General features: G+C 49.5%; 1 protein-coding gene across 1 annotated transcript; it reads right to left on the reverse strand.

Annotated features, from left to right (window-relative positions):
- Positions 1–1,273: 1,273 nt before the first annotated feature.
- Isoc2 (isochorismatase domain containing 2) lies at positions 1,274–13,045 on the reverse strand. Its single transcript, XM_038339892.1, has 6 exons — positions 12,923–13,045; positions 6,040–6,180; positions 5,713–5,922; positions 5,447–5,517; positions 4,909–5,026; positions 1,274–1,679 (listed from the first exon to the last, which is right to left on the reverse strand). The coding sequence occupies exons 2-6, from the start codon at positions 6,175–6,177 to the stop codon at positions 1,584–1,586; spliced, it is 633 nt and encodes a 210-aa protein (XP_038195820.1). The 5' UTR covers positions 6,178–6,180; positions 12,923–13,045; the 3' UTR covers positions 1,274–1,583.
- Between the last annotated feature and the right edge of the window lie 10,309 nt (positions 13,046–23,354).

Genomic DNA, 23,354 nt, shown 5'->3' on the forward strand with positions numbered 1-23,354 from the left:
GTCAGGACCCCTGCCTCCATCCAACCGGCTGTTTTCTCTCTCCTTTTAACCCGACTCTGCTATCGGGTCCTTGCTTCGGTCCCTCTGCATCTCTGCGTCTGTCTGGGGCTCTGTCCCGGATCTCTGTCTGGGGCCTCCATCTCCAGCCTCCCCCGCCTGGAGCTTTATCCTCCCTGTAGTCTCCACACCCAGTACTTCTGTCACGGACTCTCAATCTCTGCACGCCTATCCCAGGCTTCTGTCTGATTCCCATCACGGCATTGCCTCCCCATCCCAGCCCTTTGAGACCCCTACTCTTAAGCAGGATGGGTGGGGGGCGCTGCGGAGGAGCTGTGTGTTCCCGGCGCAAAATAGACTCCCGTTGCCATGGCGACGCGAGCGCGGCCTCGAGACGCAGGCTTCGGGCTGGGTGTGCGGAGGGGACACCTGGATCCGGAAGGCGGGGGCCGGGGCTCCGACGCCCGTGTCCCAAAGGGCTCCGGAGGATGGCTGGTACTCCTAGGTCCCCGGGGAGGGTATGCTGGACTAGGGTGACAGGCCTTGTGGGAGGGGGCTGGGCTGCCAGGATCCGCGGTGGTGGTGGGGTGAGTCTGATTGTCAATGGGATCGGACTGGTTCGTGCATCCTTGGCGGACACAGGATTCCTTCTAAGGGCTTCCAAGACTGGGGAAGGAATCTGTAAATCTTGGGTGAGGGTTTGAGGCGGTGGAGGTTGAGGGGGGAAGTCTGTAGAGTTTCAACACTCTGATCTCCTTAGGGGCTGCAGAATTCTGCGTCTTGGGCGAGTACAAACCACTGAGCAGCAGCTGTCCATCCCATCTATCCATCCATTCATACACTTGTCCTTTCCTCCCTATTCCCCTCTTTCCCCCGTGCCTCAGTTTCCCCCTTCTCACCAGGTACGGATGCGCTCACCTCACTTTCCGGATGCGGGACCCTCGGGGAATCGGGGGTGGTAGCGTGGGGGCCAGCCAAGGGAGGCAGCGCGAGCGCGTGTCTGCCAGCCAGCGGGGCTGGGCGCGCGCGCGCGCCGATGGGGGTGGGGGCGGCAGGCAGCGTGGCGGGGACCCTGGCCGGCAGCTCTTTCTCGTGCAGATGCGCACCGGCCCCCCCAGTGCAGATGTGGCCGCCGCCAGCCCTCGCCTGTGTCTCGCCGGCTTGGAGCTCAGAAGAGGCGCCTCCCCCACCCCACTTGCAGGAGACCCCACTTTCTTCCTCCCACAGACCCCTGTAGCCCCTATAATGACCCCCAAACGCAATAATGGTTCGGTCCTCAGCCACATCAATGTTTATTCTCTGAGACCGGGTCCCAGTTGTGACATTCCTTCCCCCTCCTTTTCCCGCTCCGTGAAGTGGCCCGGGGCCCAGCCCCGCCTCCACCTTTTCCTTAGCCAATTCCCACCCAGCAACAGGAGTCTTATTTGCATTTCCGGGACCAACTGTCCAATAAGAAAGCAAAACCACGCCTCTTCCCCCACGGGGGCAGTTCTCCTGGCGGACTGCACCACTCTTGGGATCCATGGATGAAGGAAAAGGCATCCATCAACGTCTGGGTGACAAGGAGGGTGGGTCCTTCCTTCAAGTCAGGGCCTGGAGTTTAGCAACAGGGGGTTGTTCTTGCCTTGAAAGACGCTTAGAAGTCCGCTGTCTGGGACTGGCTCCTTAACGATCTTCTGAATCTGCAGGCAGAGGAGGTCAAGAAGTCAAGAACTCTCCTCTCATCTTCATGATATCGAATCTGAGGAGCACTTCTTCATCTTCATCCCCTTATTATTCTGACAGCATCACTTCTCCGGTCAACCACTTAGAAGTTTTCTTGGTGGCCTCTTCCTCACACTCGCCAGGTTGAGCTACACCCTACCCCCAGGTTGGTCTGCTCTGTTGCCTTGGACCACTAAGGGTGGAGGAGTGTCCTTTGGGCTCTCTTGCCAACACTGCCCTCTTCTTCACCAATCTCAACCTTCCCGTCATTCCTTTAAGCCCTCAGTTCCCACACAGACCCACACTGTGAGCATGGACTCTCAATTCACTCTCACAAGTGTCTCTTGGTTGAACAGGAGGAACCAATCCTATTACCGTCAACCAGCCAGTTCAGTCAAGTGTATCTCCAGAATACTAAACAAAACCCGCAAATCACGCATTTCCACTGCCTCTTCCCAGTTAAGTCTCACTACTGACCCGAGGAGGCGTGAAAGCCGGCCTCTCTTCTGTTCCAGGCCACCAATGAAATCCCTTGGCTATTCCAATTCGATGGTGGCCAGCTCCTTTTTGTTTTTGTTTTGTTTTTCAAGACAGGGTTTCTTTGTAGCTTTGTAGCCTGTCCTGGAACTAGCTCTTGTAGGCCAGGCTGTCCTCGAACTCATAGAGATCCGCCTGCCTCTGCGTGTGCCACCACGGCCCGGCCAGCTCCTATTCTTTTCTTTTTTTCTTTTAAAAGAAGCATAGTTGAAGTTTATTAAGATGTTTTAAAATAGATTTTAGGAACAAAGAGAGTTGTTTTTTCTCATCCTGCAGCCCCAGTAGCCTCTGGGATTCCCTAGTAGGAAGAAGATAAACCCCAAAGCATGCATGCAGTCTTACCAAGAGGGAGCTGACTCCTACCCTATCCACTCTGGGGCTCTATGGACCAGGCAAACACTCCCCACACAGGCTTTCTTTACTTCTCGTAAAGAAATAAATGTTGGTGTTGCTGGGATAGAGCGTAGGGCCTTGCCAAGGCTAGACAGCTACCTGACAGCAGCAACATTCATGGACTGCTCTGGGGCACCCCATTAGTGGGGCTATTGCGCAACCCCAAATCTTTTCCTGTTTCCCTCTCCTCCCAAACCTGCTAGTGTTGGCCACACTCAGCTACACAAAATTCTTGGAAGAAGGCAAACTCAGCCCTAGCTCTTGATCTTGGCTCCAGCTACCTCCTGGAACAGTCTCCTGGTCTCGGGCTCAAGGTTCCCCATTCCCATTCTTTCACTCCTCTTCGCAGTCCTGCTCCAGGTTATATTGTTAATGAACATGAGGTGACCTTTTTTTGGGGGTGGGGAACAGGGTCCAACATAGCACCACTCAAAATTACTAAGTAGCCAAGGATGACCCTACTGCCTGCACCTCAAGAGTGCCACAACAGAGGGTTGTGGAGCACCTCTCTAACCCCAGACCTCAAGAGTGCCACAACAGGGGGTGGTGCACACCTCTAACCCCTGACCTCAACAGTGCCACAACAGGGGGTGGAGCACACCTCTAACCCCTGACCTCAACAGTGCCACAACAGGGGGTGGAGCACACCTCTAACCCCAGACCTCGGGAGTGTCACAACGGGGTGTGGTGGAGCACCCCTCTAACCCCAGACCTCGGGAGTGCCACAACAGGGGGTGGTGGTGCACACCTCTAACCCCTGACCTGGGGAGGCAGAGGCAGGCGGATCCCCATAAGGATAGCCTGGTCTCCACATTAAATTCCAAAGGACAGCCTACATAGTGAGACCCTATCTCAAAAGCAAAGCAACAGCTGGGCAGGGGTGGTGTGTTCCTTTAATCCCAGTACTCGGGAAGCAGAGGCAGGCAGATCTCTACCAGTCTGAAGCCAGCTTGGTCTACAGAGAAGTTCCAGGACAGCCAGGGCTATACAGAGAAACCCTGTCTCAAGAAATCAAAAACCAAACTAAAACAAACAAAAGACAGAGGACCAGCCAGATGCCTCAACAAGCAGAAGTGCTTGCGATGCTAGCCCAACCTGAGTCCAATCCCCCAGAGCCCAGGAGGTAGGAAAGAACTGACCCCTACAAGTTGTCCTCTGACCACACACACTGCCAGCGCACAGTGCGAGGCACACACGCCTGTACTATCAGAAGAAAGAGCCAGTTGTGGTGGCACACGCTAGTACGATTTGCTGAAGAAGGCAGAGGCAGGAGAATCATGAGTTTGAGGCCAGTCTGGGCTAGACAGCCTGGAGAGATGGCTCAGAGGTTAAGAGCACTGGCTGCTCCTTCAAAGGGCTTGAGTTCAATTCACAGTAACCACATGGTGGTTCACGACCATTTATAATGAGATCTGGTACACTCTTCTGGTGTGCAGGCATACATGCAGGCAGAACACTTTATACATAAATAAATAAATAAATCTTTAAAAAATAAAACAAATAAATAAATAGGGCTGGAGATACAGCTCAATCAGTAGGGTATTTCCCTAGCAGGCTTAAAGCCCTAGGTTCCATCACCACCATATTAAAATTAAAAAAAAGGGCAGCGGGGGCTGGAAAGATGGCTCAGAGTTAAGAGCACTGACTGCACTTCCAGAGGTCCTAAGTTCAATTCCCAGCAACCACATGGTGGCTCACAGCCATCTATAATGAGATCTGGTGCCCTCTTCTGGCATGCATGGAAGCAGAAGTTGTATACATAATAAACAAATAATCTTTTAAAAAAAAAAAAAAGAGCAGCTGGGTGGTGATGGTGCATGCCTTACACCTTTATTCCTAGCACTTAGGAGGCAGAGGTAGGAGGATCTCAGTAAGTTTGAGACCAGTTTAGTCTACAGTGCAAACTCCAGGACAGCCAGGGCCACACAGAGAAACCCCCTATCCAAACAAACAAACAAACAAACAACAAACAAACAAACAAACAGAAACAAAAAAGAGGGCTGGTTTCTTGGCTCAGTAGTTAAGAGTAGTGGCTGCTCTTCCAGAGGTCCCGGATTTGATTTCCAGTAACCACATGATGGCTCACAATCGTCTTTAACTCTCGTTCAGGGAACCCAATACCCTCTTCTGGCCCCTGAGGGCACCAAGCGTCAGACACACAAGTAGGGCACAGACATACATGCAGGCAAAATGTGCAGTAAGACAAAATAAAAGTTAAAAAGAAATGGAGGACGGGAACTATTTCTCTATGCCTGGGTGACTGAGAAGGGCCTTTACCTCCTTGAACCGTGGGTGGGTAGAGTCCTTTACCAGCTGCAGAATCAGCGCTTCGCTGGTGGACAGGAAGACACCACTCTGTCGCATCCGATCCAGGCTCACCAGCCGGTTTATCTCACTGCGGAGGACAGAGCAGGAGGAGAGGGCATGTTTTAGTTTTCACGCTGTTGCCACATATGTGTTGTGGGACAGTTTCCTCTCAATGGAAACATCCCTTCCAGGGATGTAAACAAGATGCCACACGTGGAGCTGAAGGGATGGCTCAGCAGTTAAGAACACTGGCTGCTCTTGCAGAGGACTGGGTTCAATTCCCAGCACCGACATGGCAGCTCACAACCATCTGAACTCCAGTTCCAGCAGATCTGACACCCTCATACTAACGCACATAAAATAAAATAAAATTATTTTAAAAAATCAAGAAAGTCACTGACTTTGGTGCAATGGTTACAGCTAGGTTTCCTCTAGGGAGAGGAGATGTCTGAGTGCTGGGGTTCCCAGATGTCCCCAGCATCCACTCACCACAGAGTGACCGTCTCACCTTTGAGAAGAGCAGGCGTCCACCGCCACATGGACCTGTAGCCCTTGGTCCAGGAGGTCCAGGGCCGTGTTCTAAGGGCAGAGAAAGGTCAGTGAGCCCCACAGCAGTGAGCTGGTAGCAGCGAGGGTGCAAGAACCCTAGAGCAGAACAGAGGACTACAATAGTTGCTGAGAGAGGCTCACAGCAAAGCTGAGACCCAGGGTAGGAGAGAGGATAAGAGAGGGCTAACGGGAAGAGTAGGGACCCCTGAGGACAAGGAGTCTCACCAAGATGCAGACTTGGGTCTCAATGCCACAGAGCAGCACCGACTGCAGGTGAGGCCGTCTGTCCAGCTCCTGCTGCAGTGGGGGCACCATGCTGAAGCACGTTTTGCTCACGGCCTGTATGCCCTGAGCGCCCAGCTCAGGAACTGTTGGACCCAGGCCTTGTGGGTACTGCTCCGTCAGCAAGACAGGGACATCTAGCAGCTGAGCCACCTGTATGGGAGGGAAAGTATTGTGCTGGGACCCATGGATGAGGGCTGAGAACAAGACTCCTGGGTCCAAGGGTTTTGGTCTCCACTCCTGGGTCTTACGAAAAAAGTTGGCATGTACCTTAAGCATCCGAGCAGCCATTGACACGATCTGTGGGAAGTAGAGGATTCTGTCTCTAAGTTTCTCCTGCATGTCACACAGGAACAGGATGGAGGACTCTGGGAGGATCCGGCCCAGGCCAGCCCTGGCTGCTGCCATTGCCTGGGGGTGGAGAGAGGGACAGTAGGCAGGGTAAGGTAGGGATGAAGGTTCAGGGATTCATCCAGGATCTGTGCACTCGGCTCTGTGGCCCATGTATTTCATTTTTCCCGTTTCTACCTCTGGGCCTTTTCACCTGTTGTTGTTTGGCCTGGGATTTGCCCTGATCCATTTTTTCTTCCTGCCCAGTTCATGGGTGAGGACACTTGCCCCCCAAAGCCTTATCTGATCATGTCTACCTTATTCCCAGGGCCAGTGTCAGCCACCCCTGTCCCCATGACTGCACCTTCCTTTTCTTCTCCCCAAAGACTACAATATTTGCAAGTCATGCTGTGACCTCTTCCTTTTTCTTTCTTTCTTTTTTTGGTTTTTCAAGACAGTTTCTCTGTACAGCTTTGAAGCCTATCCTGGAACTCACTCTGTAGACCAGGCTGGCCTCGAATTCACAAAGATCTGTCTACCTCTGCCTCCCAAGTGCTGGGATTAAAGGCGTGCGCCACCACCGCCCAGCTTCTGTGACCTCTTTCTACCTGTCCCCGCTCACTCAGGCCTTCACCCCCTGGGAATACTGATGCTTAAGCAATAAGGTAACCCACTCAGGGATACACAGATCTTGGATATTGTCTTTGAGATAAAAAGTGCCACAAGGGGCTGGAGAGATAGCTCAGTCATTAACAACTAGGCTCATGACCAAAAATTATAAGAAAAAGTGCCACAAGGTCTTGCTATGTAGCCCAGGCTGGCCTTAAACTTACAATCTTCTTGCTTTAGCCTCCCGAGGTCTAGGATAGCATGCATGTGCCACAATCCCAGATTCTTTGAGATCCTTTTAAAGCCTACTTTCCCAGCTTGGCCAATACTTCCTTTTAGCCTCAGTTTACCCATGAGTAAAATACCATGGCTGAACTTTCTGGGTCTGGTAAAGAATGGGTGGTGTACCCACAGAATGGGTGTTAATAAGCCACAGGAAGTAACAAAAGTCTAACACGTGCTATGGCATAGAACCCCCAAAATGTTATGCTTAGTTAAAGAGAGCATGACCCATCCATTCCTTCGAAATGGCCAGAACGAGCCACGTGTGGTGGCTCACACAGTGATCCTAGTGCCCAGAACATCAAGACTTGCTGAGAACTACGTGAGTTCTAAGGTAGCCTGAGCTGTAGAGTTTCAAAAAGCCAAAAACAGAGCCAACAAGATGGCTCAGTGGGTAAAAGGAACCACCACTGAACCCAAGGACCCGTCGTTGACTGGCTCTGGTGGAAAGAAATAACCAACACCCCACAGCCGTCCTCTGACCTCCATGTCTCTCTTTCATACACCCCCACATGTTGTGAAATATTATTTTCACTAGGCAGAGATGTGTTCATTTGTTTATGCTGAAGAATATTACTTACACTGTGTAAGAGTGTGTTACATTTGTTTCATGATGAAAGGATGAGTTTATTGATGTAAAGACGTGTTGCCTTCGTTTCACCTTGCCTGCCTAAGGCACCTGATTGATCTAATAAAGAGCAGAATAGACAATAGCTAGTCAGGAGAGGGATAAGTGGGGCTGGCAGGCAGAGAGAAGAAAAATCTAGAGACAAGAAGAGAAGAGAGAGAGACACCCAGGGCCAGAAGCCAGGCAGTCGCCAGCTAGACTTGAGAAGCAAGAAAGTAAGCAATAAAAAAATGGAATACAGACCTAAACAGAGAACTCTTTTAACAGTCAAATCTTAAATGGCTGAAAGACACTTAAGGAAATGCTCAACATCCTTAGCCATCAGAGAAATGCAAATCAAAACAACTCTAAGATTCCATCTTACGTCAGAATGGCCAAGATCAAAAACACTGATGACAACTTATGTGGAGAGGTTGTGGGGTAAAGGGAACACTCCTCCATTGCTGGTGGGAATGCAAAGTGGTACAGCTGCTTTGGAAATCAGTATGGTGATTTCTCATAAAATTAGGAAACAGTCTTCCTCAAGACCTAGCAATAGGCTGTTGGGTATATACCCAAACAATGCTCAATCATACCACAAGGACATGTACTCAACTATGTTCATAGCAGCATTATTTGTAATAGCCAGAACCTGGAAACAACCTAGATGTCCCTCAACTGAATAATGGATAAAGAAAATGTGGTACATTTACACAATGGAGTACTACTCAGCGGTAAAAAATGACATCTTGAAATTTACAGGCAAATGGATGAAGCTAGAAAAAACCATACTGAGTGAAGTAACCCAGACCCAGAAAGACAACTGGCTTCTAGACATAAAGCAAAAGCAAAAACAAAAACAAAAACACAAAAAAACCAAAATCCCTACAGTTCACAACCCCAGAAAACAAAGAGGACCCTAAGAGAGACATATATAGATCTACATAGGAAGGAGAAAAAGACAAGATCTCCCGAGTAAATTGGGAGCATGGAGGGGGGTCACAGGAGAGGGTAGAAGTGTGTGGGGGGAAGTAAAGGAAGGGAGGGGAGAAAAATGTATAGCCCAATAAAAACAATAAAATTATGTAAAAAAGAAAGACATACAGAAAGAAAGAAAGGTAAAAAGACCAAGGCAAAACATAATGAAGAGAAACAGATTAAGTTATAAGAGCTAGCAAGAAACAAGCGTAAGCTAAGGTTGAGCATTCATAACTAAAAACGAAGGGGAATCTCTTTCAGCCAATGATCTTTAAGAGGTTGGACCAGGTTAGTGTCAAGTCTCCGTGTCATGATTTGGGAGCTGGATGGTGATCCAAAAAAAGAAAGCCTGGTGTACACACACACACACACACACACTTATAAAATAAGTACACGGGGGTCTGGAGAGATGGCTCGGTGGTTAAGAGCACTTGCTGCTCTTGCAGAGGACCAGAGTTTGATTCCCAGAACTTATATGGTGACTCACGACTGTCTTTAACCCTAGTTCCAGGGGATCCAATGACCTTTTCTGAATTCTTTGGGCACCAGGTTTGCATGCAGGCAAAACACACACACACACACACACACACACACATACACACACACACACACACACACACACACACACACACACTCAAGAGTCCTGAGGTAGGAACATGGCTTGTCTGAGACTGTTCGACTTGCACCTCAGGCCTGGAAGAACTCATGGGGGAGAAGTCGCCCACTTATTTTGAGGGGCTGAGGATGTAGCTCAGTTGGTAGAGTGCTTGCTTAGCATGCACAAAAGTCTGGGTTCTACGCCTCACACCACAAAAACTGTGTGGTGGCACAGGCTTGGAACCCCAGAACTCTGGAGGTGGAGGTAGGAGGCTCAGAAGTTCAAAGTCATTCTCCATTACAAGTGGATTCTAAGCAGCCTGGGCTACACATGACCTTTTCAGGGAGAGGTCTGTAGACCCTGCTAACGCAAGGCCAGGTTTCGTGAGCTGTCTCTCAGTATGTGTCATACTGCAATTAACCAGCTCACTGGGGTTTTGTAGACTAGGCTGGCATGTGCCACCACTGCTCAGCCTTCACTTTTGATTTTTAAGACATTTCTTTTTATTTTATGTGTATGTGTGTATCATGTATGTCTGTGGGCCACGTGAATGCAGTACCCACCGAGGCCAGAAGAGGGTATCAAGTCCCCTGGAGCTGGAGTTACAGCTATTACCCGCCCCATGGGGGCTGGATCCAGCTTCCCTCTTTTTTTTTTTTTTTTTTTTTAATTGAAACACGGTGCTATAAAATGAGAATAAATGTGTGAGGCAGAGCACTTGGGAGCCGTGTAGTTGTGTCAAGAGCTGGAGGCCCGCCAGGGCTGCGTAGTAACTTTGCCCCCAAAAAGCTAAACAATAAGAGATTTAAGATTGCACAATGTATAACAGGTTGTCCAGTGAAGAATGAACACAAACTTTGAGATAAAGTCAACAGCCAGCAAAAAAAGCCGTGGGATGAGTTCCAAAACTGACAGCCACTTCCCTCTGACTCCAGCCATCTCCCAGTCCTAAGAACAGAGATGCAAGCCCTGCCCACACGGCCACAAGGCTCTGGATTCAGAGCCCTAGCTGTAGCCCACTCGACAGCCCCTGCACCCCGTTTCCTGGAGGACCAGTGAGTGCCTGTGTGTGGGCAAGAGAGCCCACAGGTGCCGATCAGAGTACAACCTCAGGTGTTCCACCCTGAGGCAAGTCTCCTGTTGGCTGCTACAGCATGGGCCAAGCCAGCTAGCTGGCTGGGGAACTTCCGGGGTGTCTCCCATCTCTACCTCCCACCTGGCAGCGTAAGTTTTAAAATTATAGTTATGTCTGGCTTTACATAGGTGCTGAGGATCCTGAACTCAACTGCTCATGCTTGGATGGCAAACACTTGACCCACTGAGCAATCTACCCAGTCCCTGGAGGACCCTTCTCATCCCCAGGGCTGTCTCCTGGTCCCGAGCACAAGGAACACACCGGCAGCAAGAGATATTTCCGATGAGCTGGAGGGTCACATGGAGGATCGCAAAGGCCTGACAATTGGCTGAAGGCAGCAAGAAGCCCCAGAGGGTCAAAACTGGAGGCTCAGAATGTCTCCTAGCTTGACAGTTGTCGGAACCTGAAGAGTATGGTCAGCGCCCTCAAAGCGACAGAGACACAAATCTCCTATCCAGAGATCTGTCCCTAAGTATTATCTGACAGGGACCAGGTTATTAATCACAGGACTCTTTGACAGGGCTCCGGAGACAAACGGTCAAGCATAAATACAGACGTGCCGAGACTATGGACCCTTGCAGCCTGGCCCATATGGTGATCTACCATGTCTTACACAAACATTTAGGGACTGACTCCTAATGATCCATGGTATTTTATCCATTCTCATCCACATGGCTGTACAGCAGACAGCCTCTCATGTAGTCAAGGCGGCCTCGGACTCCTGGCAATCCTCCTGTTTTAGCTGTTTAAAGCGTGGGATTACAGGTACAGAGTCACCGTGCTGTGATAATTGTTTTCTTTTGCTTTTCCACTACGTGGCTAAGGACGACCCTGAACTTCGGGTCCTCCAGCCTCCACCCCGAGTGTTAGAATTATCAGCCAGCATCACCAAACAGTTTATGCATTCGGTGCTATGTATCAGGTTCAACACTGTTGACTTTGAGACAGTGCTAAATTGCCCAGGGGAGTCCTGGAATTCAATTTGCAATTTTCCTGCTGAGGCTGCAGAGCAGCTGGGATTACAAGCCTGCACAGGACCCAGTTCTCACTGTGAATTCTCTGTAGCGGGAAACAACAGCAAGGAAGGTCTTCGACACCTCGAAAAGCGCCCGAGAGACATGAAAAGAGAAAGCATGGTATGGGATACTCCCGTCTGTGCCCCCGCTTCCCACGAAATGGCAAATGTAGGTTTTTACTTTTCTTAAAAACTTCCATTTATGCCAGGCGGTGGTGGCACACACCTTTAATCCCAGCAGTCGGGAGGCAGAGGCAGATGGATCTCTGTGAGTTTGAGGCCAGCCTGGTCTACAAGAGCTAGTTCCAGGACAGGCACCAAGGCTACACAGAAAAACCTTGTCTCAAAAAAAAAAAAAAAAACCAACAAAACAACAAAACAATCCATTAATTTGTTTAACTTATTTATGGGAGAGAGCACACCATGTTGCACACATGGGGGTCAGAGGACAACCTGAGGAAGTCAGTTCTCTCCTTCCAGCATGTGGGTCCCCAGGGAACACAAATGTGTGTGTTTATTAGGTCTATTTTGTATGACTGTTTGGCATGACATTGATGCATGCATTGTCTGTGGAGGCCAGAAAAGGACATTAGATCCCTTAGACCTGGAGTTACAGGTGGTTGTGAGCCACCATGTGGGTTCTGGGAACTGAACCCAGGTCCTCTGCAAGAGCAACAAGAGCTCTTAACCACTGAATTAAGTCTACGCACACGCGCATGTACACACACACACACAAACACAGACACATACACACACAATCTTGGCTTGGGAACCATTTTTGGTAGGCACAGTGTGAAGGAAGCTTGACTTTGGCTGTGTCCTCTTTTTTAATTAATTAAAGGATGGCAGGGTATCCTGTATCCTAGGTTGACCAAGAACTTGCTATCCAGCTGAGTCTGGTTTGAACCCCTAATCCTCCCGCCTTTATCTCCATGCGCTAACTGACCCTGACTGTGTTCTCTTTATTCATTCATTTATTTTAGGCAGGGCGTCATGCATCCTGGGTTGACAGAGACCTTACAATGTAGCTGAGCCTGGCTTTGAATACCTGACCCTTCTGCCTCTACCCCGTGTCCTAGGAACTCCAGGTATGTAGTAACTTCACTCTCAGCTTGACGCTCCACTTCCTCATTAGAACAACTGGGAGTTCACTCGGTAACAATTCGCCTGACTTCCGTCCTAGTGTGGCGTGCTACTTGTGGCATACGCCTTGAACAGGGGCGAAGGGGCCGGGACTGTAGTTGAGGGATAACTTGCCTGGCACTCTTGACGCCCCAGGCTCAGTTCTCCAGTACTGCCAGATGTGATGGAGACGGACTGGGGACAAGAGTTGGGAGGAGTTGGGAGAAGTCGGGAGTGCTTTGTGTGCCCCTGGGTGAGTTTCGCTTCTTCTCTGGGCCTCTTTTCCCTCCTGGGTTAGCCCACTCGCGGGGCTGATGCAAAAGTTGGCTCTGGAGAGGTTTGGAGTCCCTTCCCGCGGGTCTATCCCGGGACCAATTGGAATGCCATCCCAAATCCCGGCCCACGCCCCTCAAGACTTCAGTTTCTCACTGAGACAGTGGCTTTACAAGCAGCGTGCGCTCAGCGAATGGGGCTTACCCTGAATGTCCCAGGTTCGAATCCGGTCGCTTTCCACCTGTGACTTTTCTCCTCTGGATTCCCACGGACTCCGGACTGGGTCTCCTTTTTGCCCTGTAGGGACACGTGAGGTCCTTGGGTCACGGTCCTGCCCTCCCGTACCGAGCTACCCAATCGGTGCTGGCCTCACTCTGTCCCACTCCTCGGGCCAATGAATAGTCGCCTCTAGAACGCTTTCATCTCTGTTAATCTGATTGGTCTGTAGAAGCTCAAAAAGGCGGAGATACAGTGCACCTGACCAATGGGAATGCACGGAGGGCGTGCCCCTGACTGAGAGCTCAGCGTCTCACCGGGAATCTGGGTGGATGCTGCCAGGGGCTGCTAGCTCTTCCCGTGTGAGTGTAAAGAGCTGGGGCCTCCTCACTCCCTCAGGGCGTTCAGCGGTAATGCTCTCCTGTAAACCTGGCTGTAGGCAGGCTAGAGCAGGATTGCTCGTTCAAGACCAGGCAGGATTACCCAGTGAGAGCCTGTCATCAAAAACCAGAACAACAAAAGAACATTTTGTCGTTCCCCCCCCCCCCCCCCCCCCCCCGGTTAACCGGTTTGTTTTTTCCTTTTCCAAGTATTCAACACTTGCCTCTTTGGGTGGTCGAATAAACTGACGCTAGGCTTAGAAATGGGGGTTAAAAGAGACAGAGTTTTCCGTCCAAATACATAAACCTGGTGTGGAGGCTCCCTTCTGTAATCCGAGCTGGAGGACCGTTTTAAATTCAAGCAATGGGGGCGGGGGCTGAGTACGGTGCTTCCTGTTCATGATCCCAAATGCTCAGAAACGAAGGCAGGAGGATTTCTTTGATTTCAAGATCTGAAAAGAAGGCTAGGCATGGTGGGTAACTGTAAACCCAGCACTTGGGAGGCTGAAGTAGGGGATCATTTTGGGGGAGAGCTTGAGGCCAGTCAGAGTTATATATACATAGAGTCCCCGGTTAGCTTGGGCTACAGCGAGTGACCCTGTCCCGCAAACAGAAGAAACAAGGCTGGTGTGACAAGACTAATAAAAACCCAGAGACAGATATTGGGGCCCAAGAAGAAGATCAGAAAAGCAAAGCAGCCACTAGAGAGTTCTTACTCTACCAAGGTTAGGACAGGCAAAGGGGCGATCCTGTCCTCATCGTGACTGCAGACTGAAATGCCCACCACCAAAGCTCAAGCTCCTTGAGCTCTTGTCTCCTCCTGCCTTATACACCTCTCTTGCCTCAGCATCTCTGCCTCCCTAGTGCTGGGATCAAAGGTGTGTGTCACCACTCCCTGGCATCTAGTGGCTTAGCTCTGAACTCTGATCCTCAGGCAAGTTTTATTTATTAAAACACAAATAAAATATCACTATATTTTCCTTTTCGTCTAAAATAAAAAAAGAACTCAAGGCAGTTTGGGCTACACGAGATTGACTCTGTCTAAAAAGAAGAACTAGAACTCACACAAAGTTGGCCCTGCACTCGGGGTCCCACGCAGCTGCAGTCTGGGGTTTGGTGGGGAGCATTGCAGTCTGCAGTCACACTGAGGGCAGGATGGCCTCTTTGTTTGTCTGAGCTTTGGCAGAGGTAAGAACTCTCTAGTGGCTCAGCTGTGGCTGCTTTGCTTTTCTGATCTTCAGCTTGAGGCCCAATGTCTGTCTCTGGGTTTTTATTATTGTCTGTGCTACAGGCTGGGATGTAGTTCAGTGGAAGAGCGCTTGCCTGGCACCCGTGAAGCCTTGGCTTCAGTATCCAGCACTATATAAATACGGGGAAGTGGAACCCAACGGGTGAGGACTGCAATCCCAGCACCTGGAAAGTGGGAGGGAATCATAGCAGAAGTTCGTTAGTCTCTCCAGTGTAGTGAACACGCGTGCATCCAGAGACGCTGCCTCAAACAAAACAAACCCCAACAAACCAACTAGCCAACCAAACAAGACAAAATAGCAAGAAACACACAACCCAAATTCTTCCCACCCTCTCTGGTCTGAGCTCCAGCCACACTGGCCTCCCAGGGTCTGTGTGCTGTTCCTGGCTCTTGGACACCATGCTTCCCCATAGCCTGCTTCTCCTCAGCCTTCCAGGTCTTCTCTGACCATGCAATGTAGTCCGTCAGCAGCACATCTTATTTATAGCACAGCACTTGTCCCCATCAGAAATTGAAATTTCCATCTTGCTGTCCGAAGCTCTCTGCAGATTCTTGTGTATTAGTGTGTGTGTGTGAGTGTGTGTGTGTGTGCGTGTGCGTGTGCACATGCACGTGTGATCTCACATGCACCTACTTGAGTTCCACGAGGTGGGGTTCTTGTCTACTTTGCTTCAAAGTCCTAACACCTAGTGTAGCATGAATTCTAATTGGTTCTAATAATTAAAACTCAGAGTCAGGTATTAGGGGATGGAATCTGAAGGGTCAGAGAAGCAGAGCAGTCAGCCTGCTTCTTACCTCTACCAATGCCAAAGGGACGACCCTGTCCCTAGGAACCCTCAGACTGAATCCTCAGACTGCATCCGAGTTCCTGTCTCCTGGGCCAGGTCCATAGCAGTTCTCAGTGGAACTGGGGCACTGTTGAAAGAGAGCAGACACCAGGCAGAGAAGAGTGATGTGGGGAGGGGAGCAGTGTGTGCTGGGATAGCCCCGGGCCCTGAGTCGAGAAGGCTCTGGCGCTGTGGTCCAGTACCGGAGTCTGGGCTTGGCTTATTTTCCCAGGTTTATTTTTGTACAGATTTCTGTGGTGCTGAGGTTGAACTCAGGGCTTCATGCATCCTGGGCAAGTGTTCACTAACAGAGTTATACCACAGCTCTGCCAGGGAGGGAGTACATGGGTGGGGACTCCTGAGGGGTTGCCTTGGGCTCTTCTGGGGCCCAACCTGTGATATGAATGGGTTTCATGAGCCCCCCCCCCACACACACACACTTCTCAAGGATCTCCTGAAACGCCAGGCACAAGGGGCCTCCTAATTGTCCATTTCACCCCAGGCAAGAGCCACGGGCTCGGTGCTGCGGCTACAGACTTGCGTTACTGCACCTAGCATGAACAGCTGCTATTAAGGGAGCATGGATCAATTGACTTTGTAGACTTTTTAACACTGTAGTGATGTTTGTCTTTTCTTTTCTCCTCCTGCTTCTTCCCCTAGACAGGACTCAATGTGTAGCCCTAGCTGTCCTGGAACTCACTCCATAGACCAGAGTGACCAGGCTAACTCAAAGAGACCTGCCTGCCTCTGCTTCCCAAGTGCTGGGGTTAAAGGCGGCGCCACCACATCCTGACTAAGTTTTATTTCTTTTTCTGGTGTTCTGCCTGCATGTTTGTGTAAGGGTGTCGAATTCTCTGGAGGTGGAGTCAGCAGATAGCTTTGAGACACCATGGGGGTGTTGGAAATCGAACCAGGGTCCTCTGGAAGAGCAGCCAGTGCTCTTAACCCCTGAGCCAGCTCTCCAGCCCAGACCCTCTTTTCTTAAACAAACAATCTCTTTTGCGTTTGTGTGTGTGTGTGTGTGTGTGAGAGAGAGAGAGAGAGAGAGAGAGAGAGAGAGAGAGAGAGAGAGAGAGAGAGAGAGAGACCACCATGGTGCTGGTGCCCATGTGGACATTAGCGGATAATGATAGAGATGCTTCTCTACCATGCAGGTCATCAGTCTTGGCAGTAAACCCCTTTACCCATGGAGCCCTAGCACTCTGGCAGTTTTTATGTTGTTATTTAATTAGCACAGACATTAACTCGCATAGAAATATGAAAATTATGGCATTTCCATGCACACTGACTCTAGGTTGATTTCCTATTCCACTTGTTCCTCTCCGCTCTGTCTTCCTGCCACTTCCCTGCCTGTACCCTTTCCACCCACAATCGGTCCTCCCCTTTCCACTTCCACACCACAGGTGTTCCGTTACCCTCCCCAGCTCCCTTCCTCACAGCGTCTTCTCCTCCTGTGTCCCTCTCTAGTTTCCCGGCCTCCGCCCACACTCATTCCCACACAATACACATATATTAAAGAGTGAAAGCCAGAATTCACGTCTGAGAAAGAACATGCAGTGTTTGCTTTCCCGAGCCAGAGTTACTCTGTTTGATATATTTTCCCAATTCCATCTACTTTCCCATCATCCTGAAAGAGCAGTTACTGCCATCTCTCTAGCTGCTCCTCCCCCCTTTGAAACAAGAATTACTTTCATTTTATTTGTGTGTCTAAGTGAGTGTATGTGCTCACACACATATGTTCTCTCTCTCTCTCTCTCTCTCTCTCTCTCTCTCTCTCTCTCTCTCTCTCTCTCTCTCTCTCTCTCTCCGAAATAGGGCCATATGTATCATATGTATCCTAGGCTGGCCTCAGTAGCTGACGCTGTCCTTGAGCTCTCAATCTTCCTGCTTCCATCTCGTGAAGGTTAGGATTATAGCTGTATGATGCACCAGGCTTCAAAGCTTTTTCTTCCCCCACCTGGGAATTTCAGTTAATGGGGGAGAAGGATTACATGTTCGAAGTCAGCCTGGGGGGACTTATTAACAAGTAGGTGCCTAGCTGGGCAGTGGTGGTGCATGCCTTTAATCTCAGCACTGGGGAGGCAGAGACAGGCAGATCTCTGTGAGTTTGAGGCCAGCCTGGTCTACAGCATTCCAGGACAGTCTCCAAAGCTACAGAGAAACCCTGTCTTGAAAACAAACAAACAAAAGTAATCGCCAAAAGCTTTGGCGAAGTGTTGTAAGCCTTTAATCCTGGCACTTGGGAGGCAGAGGCAGGCTGATCTCTGTGAGTTCAAGGCCAGTTTGGTCTACAAAGAGAGTTCCAGGACAGGACAACCAGGGCTGTCACACACAGAAACCCAATGTCAACAAACCAAAAAAAAAAAAAACCCAAAAAACAAACAAAAACAAAAAAAACCCCATCAAAATAAAGCAAAAAAGTAGGGGCCAAGGGTGTAGCTCAGTGGGTAGAGTGCTTGCCTAGAATGTACAAAAAGCCCTGTATGCTAGCTACTTTCCTGTTGTGGCGATTAAGCACCCCGACTAAGACAATTTATAGAAGAAAGGTTACTCTGGCTTCCTGGATAATAGTCCACGATAGTGGAGCAGAGGCAGCAAGCAGCAGACATGGCGGCTGGGACGGGAGCTGAGCGCTTACATCCTTCACAGTAAGTGTGAAGGTAGAGAAAGTGAGCTAGAAATTTGAGTGTCTTTAAATAACTATCAAAGCGTGCCTCCAGTGATATGCTTCCTCTAACAAGGCCATACCTCCTAAACTTCCCACACAGCACCATTGGCTGGAGAGCAAGTGTTCAAAAGCCTAACGACTCATTTAAACCACCACCACTGGGCTGGACTCCCCAGTTCTGTATAGCACCCAGCATGATGGGCCCCGCCTGTCATCCCAGAACTCTGCAGGTAAAAGCAGGAGGATCAGGAGTTCAAAGACTTCCAGGCCAGCCTTGTCTTTAAAGAAAGGTAGTAAGAGGCTAGAGGGGTGGACCAATAGTTAGATCAAGTACTGCTCTCGCAGAAGACCCGAGTTCAGTTACCAGCACTCACGTGGGGGCTCACAGTCACTTGTGACTCAACTTCCAGGCATCCACATAAACTGATGCAGGCACACACATGTGCACATATGATACGGTGGTGGCGAACAACTTTAATCCCAGCATCCGGAGGCAGAGACCGGTGGATCTCTGTGAGTTCAAGGCCAGCTTGATCACAGAGTGAGTTCTAGGACAGACTCCAAAGCTGCAGAGAAACCCTTTCTCAAAAAACCAAGAAAAAATATGTATATATTTTACAAATAGAGGAGGAGAGGCTGTCAAGCTGGCTCAGCAAGTACAGGCATTTGCAACCAAACCTGGTCACCTGAGTTCAGTCCCCAGGGCACACATGGTAGGACAGAACAAATACCCCTAAATCATCCTCTGATACCACATACAGCCTGCGGCATGTCCAAAAATGCTTGAGCACACTTGTGTGCACACATGCATGCACAAATAAATAAATGTAATTTTAAAATCCCTTTGAACAGCTCTGGGAAGTAGCTCCTGGCACAGTGCTTGCCAGGCATTCAGGAAGGCCTGGATCCCGCCTTTATGACATTACAAGATGTGGTGGCACATACTGTAATTCCAGCACTTGAGAGTGAAGGCAGAAGGATCAGGAGTTCTAGGTCATCCCCAGTCATATACTGGGTTTGAGGCTAGTCTAGAGTATGTGATATCCTGTCTCAAAAGCACCAGAATCGTGAAACTCTATCACATAAAATAGAAGAAAAGGAAGGAAGGGAGGGAGGAAGGGAGGGAGGGAGGAAGGAAGGAGAAGGGAAAAAGAAAGAGAAAGAAAGGAAGGGAGGGAGGGAGGGAGGGAAGGAGGAAGGGAGGGAGGGAGGAAGACAGACACTTAGGTCCACGCCCACACTTGGATGAGAACTGTCCTTTCCAAAAGCTCCTCCTTATATGAGCATCTATGCCTAAATCTCTGCTAAAAATCTCTTCTCAACAAGCTCCAACTTTGTTTCCTACTGACTCTTCCTGAAATTTGTTCTGTTGCAAAGTCAAGCATCCCAGCTTATCTGAGTGGAATTCTCAGAGAAGAACTCAGATTTCAGTAGGAGCTGAGTCCCCAGCATCTCTGCCACTGACAAGACCTGGGCACACATGGGAAGACATAGGGCTTCTCTCTCTCTCTCTCTCTCTCTCTCTCTCTCTCTCTCTCTCTCTCTCTCTCTCTCTCTCACACACACACACACACACACACACACACACACACACAGAGGATCTCATGTAGCTCAGGCTGGTCTGGAACTCAATATGTAGCCAAGGATGACCTTAAACTGGCTCTGTTCCCCCTTTTTTTTTTGAGATCCATTCCATCAGACAATGGTCTGAACTTTTCTGCAAGTTTGAAATGTTTCATAATAAGATGACAAAAAGTCATAGCAGAGATGCAGGGTAATCCCCAGGGGAGCAGGGCCTGAGGGGAACCTGCAGCTAGGATGCAGCATTGTGTGGGAAAATGCTAAGGATATTCTGACCTAGATAGTTTAGGTTGAGACAGAGCCCATGGCAAAGTGCTTTTTGCTACCTGGGCTGCCCTAAAGGCTTATATGTGGGAGGCCTGGAACCCTGGGGAGCAGAGGCAGAGCTCAGCATAGGGTAAATATGCTCAGAATTCTGGGACAGAGAGCTTTTCCTTTTGGAAAAATTAGTTAGTATTATTGTGTGTGCGGGTGGGTATGAGTGCCCCCTGCTGTGCATGTGTGGAGGTCAGCGGTCAACTCTATGAAGTTGCTGCTCTCCTTCCTCCTTTACATAGGTCACGGGGATTGAACTCAAGTCACCAGAGTTTGTGGCAATTAACTTTTTATATAACATGCACCGGGTAGGCCCTGGGTTCCATGGTGACACATGCCTGCAACTCCGGAACTTGGGAGGCAGGAGCAAAGCAGGAAGCTCAAGAGTTCAAGGTTATCATTAAATATAGGGAGTGGGAGACCACCCTGGGATACCTGAGACCTTGTTTCAAACAAACAAACAAACAAAAACCAGAATAATCCTCTTGATGAAATAAATACTCATATGCCCCAAGAATCGACACACTGCCATATAGTCATACAGACATCCACTACTTAGACTTCCTGCCCAGTGTATTTCTCCTTTCCAACTGTTTTTTCTCAGATTGCCAATATTGTTTTCAAGTGCCTCTTTGAGTATGCTTTATTTAATTGTTGAGGCCAAGAACCTGCAAAAGGTACCGGTGTCCCTGGAACAGGAGTGGGGTGCGGAGAACATTCAAAGCGTCTGAGAGGTTGTGGAGGTGTCTGGGGCTGTTCAGGAAACCTGTTTCCTCTTCCCAGTAGGAGAGGATGATGGCACGGGCAGGGCTGGGCGTCCTGGGAGAAGGAGGGCTTGGCGTATTGGACCGCCATTTACTTGAACTTGGGTCAAAAGTTTCCTGAGGGAAGATTTTGGGGTTGCTGGGATAGCCACCTGTTTACAGAAAAGTAGGTCCTGAGTCAAGCCCCTTTACTTCTCTGTGCCTCAGCTTCCTCATCTGAAGTGAGGATTAATTAGCAACTGCCTTCCAGGGTTAGTGGGGAGCTTATGGAGCTGGTACCCATTGTGAGGGAGTGCTAACTCATTATAAACCAACGTTAAAGTGCTTAGTCCTATGTCTGACTCACGGTAAGTGTCACACTACTGTAGGTACCACTATATCACCACCATCACCACCAGTGCTATAGTGACCAGCATAATCATCTCCATCACCACCACCATCACCACCACCACTACAATCACCACTATCACCACCACCATCACCACCACCACTGAATGTAAAGGAAAATAAAAGGGAAAGGAGAGGAAATACTGCTCTTAGGTATGGTGGAGGGGAAAGGTTTATTACGGACACGCAGGAGAGCATGGCCAGATGTAGGAACATCTGGGAAAGTCCAGAGTGGACATGGCCAGACTGAGCTGTGCCATGTGAGGAGAGGGAGCCAACAGGCCCCAAAGTACAAAGAGAGCGGGTAACCAAAACGTCTGGAAGAGCAGCCCAGCCCCGTTTCAGTGTTTCTTTCTCAGTCGTATGTTTCTGCCACACTTCCTGTTGTCGCGTGGTCTGTGGTCTCAGGAGATGACAGAGCATCCCCGTGGAAGGTAAGTGAAGGGAAAGCTCACTTATGCAGCCATGGGGAAGTCGTCATTGGTTGTGGGGTGAGACTTGATGCCGGGGAGGCTGTTTGGATAACCCGAGGTCCTGCAAGGACCCCTCCCTCTGCTCTATAAGTAGATTGACTCACCATAATGGATCTTCGTGAAATTCTTACCTAGTCTTTCTTTGGAGCCTTATTTGGGAAGGGGGAACAGGTGTTCATCTCTCCCACCCCCCCAAAATTCATGCAACAATCGTCACTACTGTCACAACCATTACCCTAACTACCGTTATCATCACCTTCATCCTCACCATCCCCTCATCAGCAGTCTCTGGGGTAAGGAAAACGGGCTCTTAATTGGGCATAGCGGCCCACACCCATAGTTTTTTAAAAGATTTATTTACTTATTATGTATACAGTGTTCTGTCTGCATATTTGCCTGTAGGCCAGAAGAGGGCACCAGATCCCATTATAGATGTGGTTGCTGGGAATTGAACTCAGTACCTCTGGGGAGAGCAGGCAGTGCTTAGCAAACTCTCCAGCCCCCACACCCACAATTTTAGCACTTAGGAGGCAGAGGCAGGAGGACCAGGAAGGAGCTAATCCTCTCCACTGAATAACAGTAAAGACAGAGAAACATCTCTGAACTCAATCTCCTAAAGGTCATATTCACTGGACATCTCTTCAGGTGGATGTTCAGCCTGATGCCTGGATCTGGTTTTTACTGTGTGATCACTTCCTCTCCGTCTTCTTTTCGTGATGCAGCCACACAGTGTTTTTCTTCCTTGTAGTTTACTTCATTGTTCTGATTGAGACAGGATTGTGGTATGTAGCCTAGGCTGGTGTTATATTCCAAATAGACCTCCTGCCTCGGTGTCTAAGTGTTGAAATTACAGCCATGTTCTGTGACACTTTTATTTGGGCCAGTTTTTTTTTTTTTTTGGTAAGTCTTTTTTTCTTTCATTTTACATACCAATCACAGTTTCCCCAACCCCTCTTCCCCCTCAATACCCCATCTACTCCTAGAAAGGGTAATGCCACTTCTTATGGGGGCCATTTTCTTTCAAACCATCACACCCTTCCCCTATCTATCTCACCAGATAGATGGGTAGAGTCTGGACACGGGCTTGCGGGTTGAGGGGCTATTATAGAAGTGCGGGCAGGGAGGGAGCCGGCTCCCTGGGTATCACATAGTTGGACCTGGGATACAAAACAGATGGCGTGGGTGGGAAGACAGAGAAAAGCTCCCGGAGATAGCCAATTAAGGGGACCAAAGCCTCTTTAGCGAAGCCAGGCCAGGCACAGAGTCAACCTCAGCAATTAACGTCGAGGGCCTTCAGAAGGAGACTTGGGGAGGTGTTTGCGGGTTGTTGAAAGAAGGGTCTGGTCTCTGAGAGGGGTGTCTGCACCTCCAGGTGTGGGTCAAGTGCTTCACCCCCAGGCTCACATCACCCCAGAGCTCGAGGTCCAGGATCAGTTTAGGGGAAATTGAGGCCCAAATGACTCCAGGAAATAGAATGGCTGACTTCTGTTAGGAGGTCGTCTACGGAATCCTGAGATTCATGCATTGGAGTGAGCTGGGGATAAGTCAGGAGGGTCAGAATAAGCAAATACTGCCCGGGTTTCCCTACGTTGTATTTATTTAATTTTTTCATCTATTTATTTTGTGTCACCCATTATTAATTCTGTAGTGTGTGTGTGTGTGTGTGTGTGAGAGAGAGAGAGAGAGAGAGAGAGAGAGAGAGAGAGAGAGAGGCTTTCACTATGTAGCCCAAAAATGATCTTGAACTGACATCCTCCTGCCTCAGCCTCTCCAGAG

The sequence above is a fragment of the Arvicola amphibius genome, chromosome 8, assembly GCF_903992535.2.
Source record: "Arvicola amphibius chromosome 8, mArvAmp1.2, whole genome shotgun sequence".
Taxonomy (NCBI): Eukaryota; Metazoa; Chordata; class Mammalia; order Rodentia; family Cricetidae; genus Arvicola; species Arvicola amphibius.